The sequence below is a fragment of the Drosophila elegans genome, unplaced genomic scaffold (assembly GCF_018152505.1).
Source record: "Drosophila elegans isolate 14027-0461.03 unplaced genomic scaffold, ASM1815250v1 contig_149, whole genome shotgun sequence".
Taxonomy (NCBI): domain Eukaryota; kingdom Metazoa; phylum Arthropoda; class Insecta; order Diptera; family Drosophilidae; genus Drosophila; species Drosophila elegans.
Window position 1 is genome coordinate 25,545,954 of NW_024545513.1, and position 11,015 is coordinate 25,556,968.

An 11,015-nucleotide genomic window follows, 5' to 3' on the forward strand; every position below is an offset into this window, starting at 1 on the left:
ACACACTTAGAAAACGGAGCAACCGTGAGAAGTAAAAAGTAGTTACAAGTCATACTGCTGCTACTGGAAAAAATGTTTTTTTTTTGTTTAAAAACAACCGACTAGGCGCCGCTGCCAACCAAACCCCTCGCCCCGCTCGAGGGTACGACAGAAGTCAACGAAGCCAAACCCCTCGCCCCGCTCGAGGATACGACAACCGCCAGCAGTAGCCGCCTTCATCAACCAAACCCCTCGTCCCGCTCGAGGGTACGACAACCGTCAACGGAAGCCGTTGCCACCGACCGGCCCCGCGGCCCGCACGAAGAACAGAAACTCACCGAAGAAGCAGCCAATAAAATAAACATGTAAGTGGGCTTCTTGTTATACCCTTGCAGAGGGTATTATAATTTCAGTCAGAAGTTTGCAACGCAGTGAAGGAGACGTTTCCGACCCTATAAAGTATATATATTCTTGATCATCATCACTAGTAGAGTCGATCTAGCCATGTCCGTCTGTCCGTCCGTTTATATGCAAACTAGTCTCTCAGTTTTAAAGCTATCTGCATGAAACTTTCCCAAAAGTTGTCTTTCTATTGCAGGTAGTATATAAGTCGGAACGAGCCGGATCGGACGACTATAGCATATAGCTCCCATAGGAACAGCAGGAAAAATAAATGAAAAAAAATTATAACTTTGTTGTTTTTTAATTTTTTTGTTAGATCTTCGAGATACAGTAATGGCTAAATATTTCAGAATTACGGTTTAAATTTCATCAAAATCGGACGACTATAGCATATAGATCCCATAGGAACAATCATAAAAAAAAATAAAAAAAAATTATAACTTTGGTGTTTTTAATTTTTTTTTTAGTTCTTCGAGATATAGTAATGGTTAAATATTTCAGAATTACGGTTTAAATTTCATCAAAATCGGACGACTATAGCATATAGCTCCCATAGGAACAATCGTATAGCTGCCATAGGAACTATCGAATAATTAAGCTGCAAATCATTATAGCTTCAATGTTTTTAAATATACTCGCAAGTAAATCACAATTTGAACGTTTTCAAGAGTATTAAGTTGAAATTGCTGCAAGGGTATATGAACTTCGGCTTGCCGAAGTTTGCTTGCTTTCTTGTTTTTGTTCTTGTTCTTGTTCGCAACGAAAAATAAATTAAATTTCAATAAAGTGGCTGTAGCACAATTCTGCATATTGCAACAAATATATTTTTATTCAAAGAAAAATTCAGTTCGCACTTCGTGCCTGCCCACACTGTATTCTTTTTCTATATAATAATTAAAAATTAAAAATTACAAGTTATTTTTTCCCCAAAAATCTTTTTTAAGTGCATTTAAGAATTCAACTTATAAAAAATTCAGCTCATAAAAAAGCTAATGTTCAGAAACAACGACACAGACTCATCGGGCGATGAACTCATAGAGGAATATAAGCAACTTTTAGCACAAAAAAGTGGGGGAATACAAGCAGAAAATAGCGAAAGTGAGGACTGTGAGCCCCCATCCAGTAGGGCCAATATACCCTTAAGGAAAAGTACTTTGGATAATTTTATTCCATTAAGTACCCCCTCACAAGAACCACAAACCATGCAGCCCGAACAAATCGCAAGCATGGAAGCGGCCATAAGTGAGGCCCTAGAAGGACAGCAAAGGCTGTTTGACGAAAAATTAAGTGTAATCATGGGGGAACTAAACATTTTAAAAAAAGAGACCCCAAAAATAGAAATCTTTAAAGAAATAAGTATTATACCAGGAGCCGAGTGCAACGAGCCCCTAGACATTATAAAATCAGTCCCCGAATTTGATGGGAAACAGGAAAATTACGTATCCTGGAGACAGGCTGCCATCGCAGCTTATAAGGTCTTTGAGCCTTACTTGGGCAGCAGTCGGCATTACCAAGCCGTGGCCATCCTTAGAAATAAAGTTAGAGGCCCGGCAGCGGCCGTGTTAGCTTCATTTAATACAGTACTTAACTTTCACGCTATATTAGCCCGCCTCGATTTTACATATGCGGACAAAACTCCAGCTCATGTAATTCAACAGGAGTTAAGCCTTTCAAGGCAAGGAGATTTACCGCTACTTAAATATTATGATGAAGTCGAAAAAAGGTTAACACTGCTGACAAATAAGATAGTAATGACGCACGACGCTGCCGCTGCAGCCGTACTTAATAACAAATTTAGAGAAGACGCACTTCATGCGTTCGTTTCTGGCTTAAAGAAGTCATTAAAAATTGCCGTTTTCCCGGCGCAACCACGGGACCTGCCAACGGCACTAGCTCTTGCACAAGAGGCAGAATCAAGCAATGATAGGAGCATATTCGCGACCAGATTCGCTCGGCATAGCGAAGAAAAAATAAATAAGACCAGTAATTACCGACCAACCTCGTGGAAAAACCCACCACAACAGTCAAGCTCACCTATCTATGAGCCGAACCAAAACACAGGGGCAATTAAAAAAAACCCTTACTTTACCAGAGGTAAAAACTGGGGAAATAATCAAACGCCCTCGTCCAAACAAAACACTCATCCTTACGTAGAAAACACTCAGGCCCGGCCAAAACCGGAGCCCATGGAGGTAGATACTTCCTCTTAATTTAGACAGAATACAAACTGGCGAAAGGACCAGTCGGCACGAAGCCAACAAAAAATAAACTTCATGCCAGAAGAAAAACCGTCTGAACAGAGACTGAAGATGATTTAGACGCAGATGATATCTGCAATTTTTTAGAATAAAATCCCTGCTCCCTTATATTACTCGTAGGTTAGCAGGGCAAAAAATAAAACTATTAATCGATACAGGAACATCAAAAAATTATATTGCGCATCTCCCGACGCTTAAAGACATCTTGGAAGTGGACAACCCGTTCAATGTAAGGTCAATTCATGGCCACACACAAATTACAAAAAAATGTTTGATTTCAATATTTCAAACAAAATCAAGCAATAAAAATATGATTAAAAAAAACTGTAAAGCTTTCGCTGATCCAGACGAGGCTTTACCCTACAACATAAATACTATTGCAACAATAAATAGATGGGGAGCCGGTGTACTCAAAAACGTACCCACATCCCATGGGTGTGACAGAATTCGTAAACTCAGAGGTTAAACAACTTCTAGAGGACGGCATCATAAGGCCATCTAGATCACCCTATAATAATCCAATCTGGGTCGTAGACAAAAAAGGAACCGACCAAAATGGTTTAAAAAAGAAACGATTAGTTATCGATTTTAGAAAATTAAATCAGAAAACGGTGGATGACAGATACCCCATTCCGACAATATCAACCATACTGTCAAATATGGGCAAGTCAAAATTTTTCACAACTCTTGATCTGAAATCAGGCTTCCACCAGATAGAATTAGCGGAGAAGGACAGAGAGAAAACGGCCTTCTCCATAAATAACGGTAAATACGAGTTTTGTAGACTGCCGTTCGGCCTGAAAAACGCTCCAAGCATTTTTCAGAGGGCCATCGACGACGTCCTAAGGGAACAAATTTCAAAGACATGCTACGTTTATGTCGATGACGTCATTATTTTTTCAAAAACAAAAGAGGACCACGTAAGAGACATTCACTGGGTTCTCGAGGAACTTCTAGAAGCAGGCATGAGGGTATCCCAAGAAGAGTCAAAGTTTTTTAAAAAAAGCGTTGAATACTTGGGATTCATAGTGTCAGAAGGGGGTCTACGAACCTCACCCGAAAAAGTCAGGGCTATCAAAGAATTCCCACAACCAAAAACCATCTTCGACCTCAGATCTTTTCTGGGGTTAGCGAGTTACTATAGATGCTTTATTAAAGGTTTTGCATCTATCGCAGGGCCCCTTACTGGAATCCTAAAAGGGGAAAATGGAAAAGTGAGCAAATATCAATCAAGAAAAATTGATATTGATCTAAATAAAGAACAAAAAGAGGCTTTCCAAAAATTAAAGGAGATCCTAGCATCGGAAGATGTTTTATTGTCATATCCTGACTTTACAAAGCCATTCGATTTGACAACAGACGCCTCAGGTTTAGGTCTAGGGGCGGTACTGTCGCAAGGAGGACGCCCCATTACAATGATTTCTCGCACGTTACGCGATCCTGAAAAAAACTTCGCAACAAACGAGAGAGAACTACTTGCCATTGTCTGGTCCCTTAAAAACCTCCGTAATTATTTATATGGAGTAAAAGGTTCACGCATTTATACAGACCACCAACCATTAACGTTCGCCGTTTCGGATAAAAATCCTAACGCGAAACTAAAACGTTGGAAAGGAATTATTGATGACCATGGAGCACAGGTCATTTATAAACCAGAAAAGGAAAATTTTGTAGCGGACGCGTTGTCACGGCAAAATATAAATGCTTTAGAAGATATCCCAGAATCTGACGCCGCAACCATACATAGCAAGCAGTCATTAACATATACCATCGACACGACAGACAACCCGGTCAACTGTTTCAGAAACCAGATAATTATCGAAGAAGGAAACAGTTCGTCGATTGACCATTTCATCCTATTCAAAAGTAAAACTAGACACGTAATAAAATTCTCTGACCGCAGTGATTTAATAAACACAGCAGGGGATGCAGTAAATTCCGAGGTAGTTAATGCAATACATTGTTCCCTCCCAATCTTAGCTTTTATTCAACATCCGTTAATCGAACGATTCCCGAGCACTACTTTCAAATATTCAAAAACTTTCGTACAGGACATAACTGACAAAACAGAACAGAAATAAATCATAATTGCTGAGCACAATAGAGCACATCGCGCTGCTCAAGAAAATGTAAAGCAAATCCTACGAGACTATTTCTTCCCGAAAATGCTCAGGTTATCAACAGAAGTAACTTCAAATTGTAAAATTGCTCTAAATTGCTCTATGACAAAATACAATCGCCACCCCACCAAGCAGACGGTCGGACAAACACTAGTTCCCTCTTACGTAGGGGAAGTACTTCACATTGACATTTTTTCAACAGACGGAAACTTGTTTCTCACCTGCATTGATAAGTTTTCTAAATTCGCCGCAGTTCAAAAAATTACTTCTAGGGCCAACGTAGATATCAAAGCCCCAATACTTAATATAATAAATTTTTTCCCTAAAACAAAAACTATTTATTGTGACAACGAGAAGTCAATTAATTCCGAAACAATTAAATCAATACCGCTTAACAATTTTGACATTTCCATCCAAAACGCACCCCCCTTACACAACACTTCAAACGGCCAGGTAGAAAGGTTTCACAGCACTCTTGCAGAAATAGCGAGATGCCTGAAACTTGAAAATAAACTTAACGACACGACAGAAACAATTTTACTAGCAACTAGTTAATACAATAGAACAATTCACTCAGTAACAGACAAAAAAACCAATAGAAATAGTACATTCGACACCCACGGAAGTCGAGAAAAAAATTCACGAAAAAATCCAGGAGGCACAGGAAAGGTTCCTCGAGTACGTTAACAAGAATAGAACCCATAAAAAATACCAAGTCGGGGACAAGGTGTTCCTAAAAGCAAATAAATTGTCACCATTATGCTCCGAAGAGACCATCGAAGCGGACCTGGGGACCACGGTCCTTATTTAAGGGAGGGTGGTCCATAAGGACAATTTGCGCTAACAATCTAAATTAAGTTTATCACTTTCAAATTTTCTTTAAGGTTTACGAAATATTTCTTACTACTTACACTAACGGCTGAACCGACAAACGCGACGGTTAAACTCAACAACTACACGAACGCGGACTACATTCCAATAGTAGACGGTGACATTGTAATCTGGGACAGTTACGGATACCTACAACACGCTACAAACTTGACATCATACGAAGACTATGCGGACCAAACAGAAATAATGACAGAAACCATTAAAGACGGACATAGGACGCAGGTAATAATTACGGACCTAAGACATATTCGCAAACTGGTCGCTACCCTGAAAATCCATCACAGGGATACTAGAAGCATTAACCTTGTCGGAACAGCACTCAAGGTTATTGCGGGAACCCCCGACTTTGATGACTGGGAAAAAATTAAATTCAATCAGGAGCAATTACTTAACGCCGAGGAAGGGCAAACTGAATTAAATATTAAATTTCAAGAAAGATTAAATGCACTCATAAATTCCTGAATCAAATTCAAAACGTAGACAGAGACGAAGAAGCACATCTTTTAGAAATCATCTTGGCAAAAAACAGAATAGTTATCACAGACTTAGAAAATGTTTTGATGGGCCTAACCCTAGCAAAGCTTAACATTGTAAGCCCAGACTTCCTAGATAACAGCGACATAAGCGAATTCAAGAACAAACAGTCCACTGACATCATCATCGGACAGCCAAGCACAGCCTCAAAACTAGAAACAACTGCGACGTGGAGGCGACAGGTCACCGGGACGGCGACCACTTAAAGGCGGGAGGAGTTAACACGCGCAACCGAAATGCAGAAAATCTGCCGAATTGCGCACCGGATACAATAGCCCACACGCGCAAGGCCAAATTAGCTGACAGCGCATTCCGGGGCTAACGCTGCCTGCCCAACTCCAGCACGCCTGCGACGAGTGATCGTTTCTGGGCAGACACAAAGTGCTGACCCTGCACTAACGCGACTGCGTCGTCGCCCAAGGGAGGCCTGGAGTTGCAGCCGCGGTAATTTATCAGTCAGCCTAAAATTGTACTCTGGGGCTTAAGCTTCGTTATAAATCCGAATAATTAACCTATGCCCTAACGGGTGTATGGAAATAAAGGAAATATAAAAATATAAAGAACACAATCCATTAATTTACACAGGGCAACCCGGCGACAGCATATGATGCTCCGACGGGTAGCCCTTGAATCGGCAATTCCCTTATTTAGGAAAGCTCGCTCGCGACCCTCGAAGCAGCATCAAGGCAATGCTTCACCATCGAATTAGCGTCAGTGGGCATAGTGGGAAGAACAATTCCGGCAGCAGGTTAGCATACGCTAAGCCTACTAAAAGGATATTTCATTAGATTTCCCAAAACTTGTGATATAAAATATTTAAATGTTGGCTTTACTTTTGAAAAATCTGACGATATTTTATTTTGGTAGCATTTCTCAATTGAGAATGTAATAAAAAATGGTACTAGCATTCATTTCTCCCATAGAAAAAATCATATATAATTTGCAGGCACTGAAGATATTTCGCACAGTGTAAAAGCTATTGACGTATCGTATTTTTTCAGGGTAAATGCGCGTGCCGATCGGACATCTATATCCCATAGCTCCCATGGGAACAATACGGTGAAATCACCATGCACACCTATAAACCTAAAACCATCGAACTCATTCGGAAAATCAACTAAAATGATGAACCTTCTACTATGGGCGGCGTAACATACAAATTTTGTTCACTAACTAAAACACCAACAGAAAAATATTTTATTATCAGGAACATTTTTATAAAATCAAAATTCCTCACATTTCCCCCTTTCTTCGGAAACGTGATTTCCCCGCCCCTGTAGTTCGTTCTGTCAAATTCCCCAGACAGTTCCCCAAAACTTTCCCAGACTGTTCTCCGTAAGACTTCCCTCAGCAAGCGCCCTGAAAGTCCTTTAACTTTCTCACGGCTGCGCTGCGTTAGCCCTTTCTCAGTTACCCAGACAGTTCCCCGAAAGACTTTAACTTACCTAAAACTGCATCTCGTTCCCTAGAGAGTTCCCAGGGTGGAATTTGAATTTCCCGCCCAGACAGTTCCCCGTTGTGAAATCACTAGTTCGATTCCCGTAATCTGGCCACTCTACTCAACAGGTCCCGTTCGCGTTTATCGATAGTGAGGTTCAGAATTGTCATTATTCCGCTCCAGACCTTCGCGTTCGGCTGCTGCGGATGACGACTTTTCCGCCATGTCCATGAAAGTAGCAGTACAACTTTCAAAATCAAAAAATTTTCTATTCTAAGAAATACAAATTGTATTAATATAAAAATTGAATTAGTTAGATTTTATTTTGTTTACTTACCATCCAAGGAGAAAATGAGCTTTTGAATTTTATTGGGGGTTGCCAAGATTTCCCCTTCATGCCGCCGCCCATTCTGCCCATTGGATGGTTGCACATCTCATTGTTCATTTGCAAGGCAACGATGTCCGTGTCAGTGCTGGACATGATTTGGTAGCGACTCTTTTCCTCCTCGCTCAGATGTTTCCGGGCCCCCTCCCTTGCGAATTTCCGGCCAGCTCAGGGCACTATTGCGTTGACAGAAGTCGCCCAAATAATTAAAAAATCCATTCTTTACCAACGATCTGTAACTTCTGACTTGCTTAAGGACTTGTTCAATCTGAGTATGAAAAATAAAGAGATATATATAAAAGTAGATCGTTATTGGCGCTCCCCTCTCAACTGCCCATTTTTGTCCATTATGCCCACTATTAAGTGCAATAAAATTAGTTTGTCCTGCATGAAGGGAAACTGATGTAGTGAGTGCCTGCCCCAGAGACCGCAGAGTTGTGTCCTGTCGAAAAGTCACTTAATCAGCGAGGAACCGGAGGCCGGAATAACCAATTAATATTGTTCGTCCGGACATTTTAGACCACGAAGACTTAAAATCAGTTTGGCTTGAGGAACCCACCGACACTCCCATAGGGGATCTTTTGTCCGTTTCGTCCGTGAAGGTTCTGCAGTCCGTTAACGTTTTACATTTTATCATAAAATTTCCTAAATTAAAACTAGCATGCAAGAAGATAACTATTTTTCCAGTCGCTCATAGTGAGACAATGCTGCAGATAACAGACAACATTATAGCGGAATGCGGCGGAGAAATTCACGCCATTAAAAACTGCTCCGTGTCACCGGGAGCCACATTCTGCCGTTTGGCAGAGAGTTCATGCGCCAAAGAACTGTATGCTGGGGGGATGACGCATTGTCGAACACAACAGAGCGACCTGCACCCAATCACATACGTGGACGAAGGGATCGTAATTATCAACGACAGGTCTGCCAATGTTCGAGTGGACAATGGGACAGAAGTCTGGATACATGGTACTCACCTTATCACCTTCGATAAACAGGCCATGATAAATAAAACCCTGTTCATCAATCACGCTAACGCCCAGAAGAGAACTCCAACATCACTGCCAACCAAGATGTTCTCAGCCTCCCGTACATTTAATTCTATTAAATTTCATCTTACATTCCTCAATTAACTTTGATCGTTGGATTGTTAGTTTTCACTGATTTATTTTCTATTACATGCCTTTGAACCATTCTACATATTCTGAAGCCATCAAAAGTATATTTTATTAAAGCATACTTCAAATGCCTCAACCCTAACTGCTTTCTGTTCAATACCACAAAAAATAATCAAATTGTTTAATAAAACGATTATTTAAGTTAAACAAAACAGAATAGTCAGAATAGTATAAATCTTAGAAACCAGTGTATCTTGTAGTTATAAGATGGATTTAAGGCATTTATTATCGAAATAATATATTTTTAAAAATTATCTCGACCTGCAGGCAGAAGTCGCATGATCAACTCATCAAACAGGATACGTGGACTTCAATGGATTTTATAGCACTCGATCGATCGAGGGAATTTCAGTGCATATTGCAAACACGGCGACGCTTATGACGCGGACTGGTGGCCACCCTGCAGGCCTGTAAGGGAGCGAAATAAAACCTATATTCAAGTCCAAGCTAACGAAAACGACTTACCATGTGGCGAAAGCGATCCTTTTCCTCCTCGGGCAAACACTGCCAAGCTCGGGCGGCCTTCGCGATCAGTTTCTGTGGACTGAGGTCACAGTTCCTCTTGCGGAACTCACGCACAAAGTTCAGATACCCGTTGTTGATGACTGGACCCGGCTTGGTGCAGTTACTCTCGCATTTCGGCTTCCTTGGCCTGGCACAAACCGACCTCCTGGGCTTAGCACAGGCCGCCTTTCAGGACTTGACACAGACCGCCCTTATTTTGGGCTTGGCACAGGCCATCTTTCTTCGCTGCATGGCACAGGACTTCTTTTGCCGAGCAGAGGCTTTTCTGGGCTTGGCGCAAGATTTCCCCTTCATGCCGCCGCCCATTCTGCCCATTGGATGGTTGCACATCTCATTGTTCATTTGCAAGGCAACGATGTCCGTGTCAGTGCTGGACATGATTTGGTAGCGACTCTTTTCCTCCTCGCTCAGATGTTTCCAGGACCGGGCCCCCTCCCTTGCGATTTCCGGCCAGCTCAGGGCACTATTGCGTTGACAGAAGTCGCGCAAATAATTAAAAAATCCATTCTTTACCAACGATCTGTAACTCATGTTATGGCTTCCGTCCACTTCTTCTGACTTGCTAAAGGACATATTCAATCTGAGTATGAAAAATAAAGAGATATATATATATAAAACAATCTAAATTAAATTTATCACTTTCAAATTTTCTTTTAGGTTTACGAAATATTTCTTACTACTTACACTTACGACTGTAACGACAAACGCGACGGTTAAACTCAACAACTACACGAACGCGGACTACATTCCAATAGTAGACGGTGACATTGTAATCTGGGACAGTTACGGATACCTACAACACGCTACAAACTTGACATCCTACGAAGACTATGCGGACCAAACAGAAATAATGACAGAAACCATTAAAGACGGACATAGGACGCAGGTAATAATTACGGACCTAAGACATATTCGCAAACTGGTCGCTACCCTGAAAATCCATCACAGGGATACTAGAAGCATTAACCTTGTCGGAACAGCACTCAAGGTTATTGCGGGAGCCCCCGACTTTGATGACTGGGAAAAAATTAAATTCAATCAGGAGCAATTATTTAACGCCGAGGAAGGGCAAACTGAATTAAATATTAAATTTCAAGAAAGATTAAATGCACTCATAAATTCCTGAATCAAATTCAAAACGTAGACAGAGACAAAGAAGCACATCTTTTAGAAATCATCTTGGCAAAAAACAGAATAGTTATCACAGACCTAGAAAATGTTTTGATGGGCCTAACCCTAGCAAAGCTTAACATTGTAAGCCCAGCCATCCTAGATAACAGCGACATTAGCGAATTCAAGAACAAA

The 11,015-nt window shown here is 41.0% G+C and overlaps 1 protein-coding gene across 1 annotated transcript; it reads right to left on the reverse strand.

Annotated features, from left to right (window-relative positions):
• Nucleotides 1-9,379: 9,379 nt before the first annotated feature.
• Nucleotides 9,380-10,283, reverse strand: LOC121467976 (protamine-like). The gene is made up of 3 exons (XM_041710813.1): nt 10,224-10,283; nt 9,651-9,875; nt 9,380-9,593 (listed from the first exon to the last, which is right to left on the reverse strand). Exons 1-3 carry the CDS (start codon nt 10,281-10,283, stop codon nt 9,534-9,536), a joined length of 345 nt encoding a protein of 114 aa, XP_041566747.1. The 3' UTR covers nt 9,380-9,533.
• Nucleotides 10,284-11,015: the final 732 nt, after the last annotated feature.

What these genes read in the sequence shown, in the direction of transcription:
- LOC121467976 (XM_041710813.1), bottom strand. Translation starts at nt 10,283, where the DNA reads ATGTCCTTTAGCAAGTCAGAAGAAGTGGACGGAAGCCATAACATGAGT. An exon ending in ACATGAGTTACAGATCGTTG is followed by an intron (nt 9,876 to 10,223) that starts GTAAAGAATGGA and finishes AAGTCCTGAAAG; the next exon opens with GCGGCCTGTGCTAAGCCCAG. An exon ending in AGGATCGCTTTCGCCACATG is followed by an intron (nt 9,594 to 9,650) that starts GTAAGTCGTTTT and finishes GCTCCCTTACAG; the next exon opens with GCCTGCAGGGTGGCCACCAG.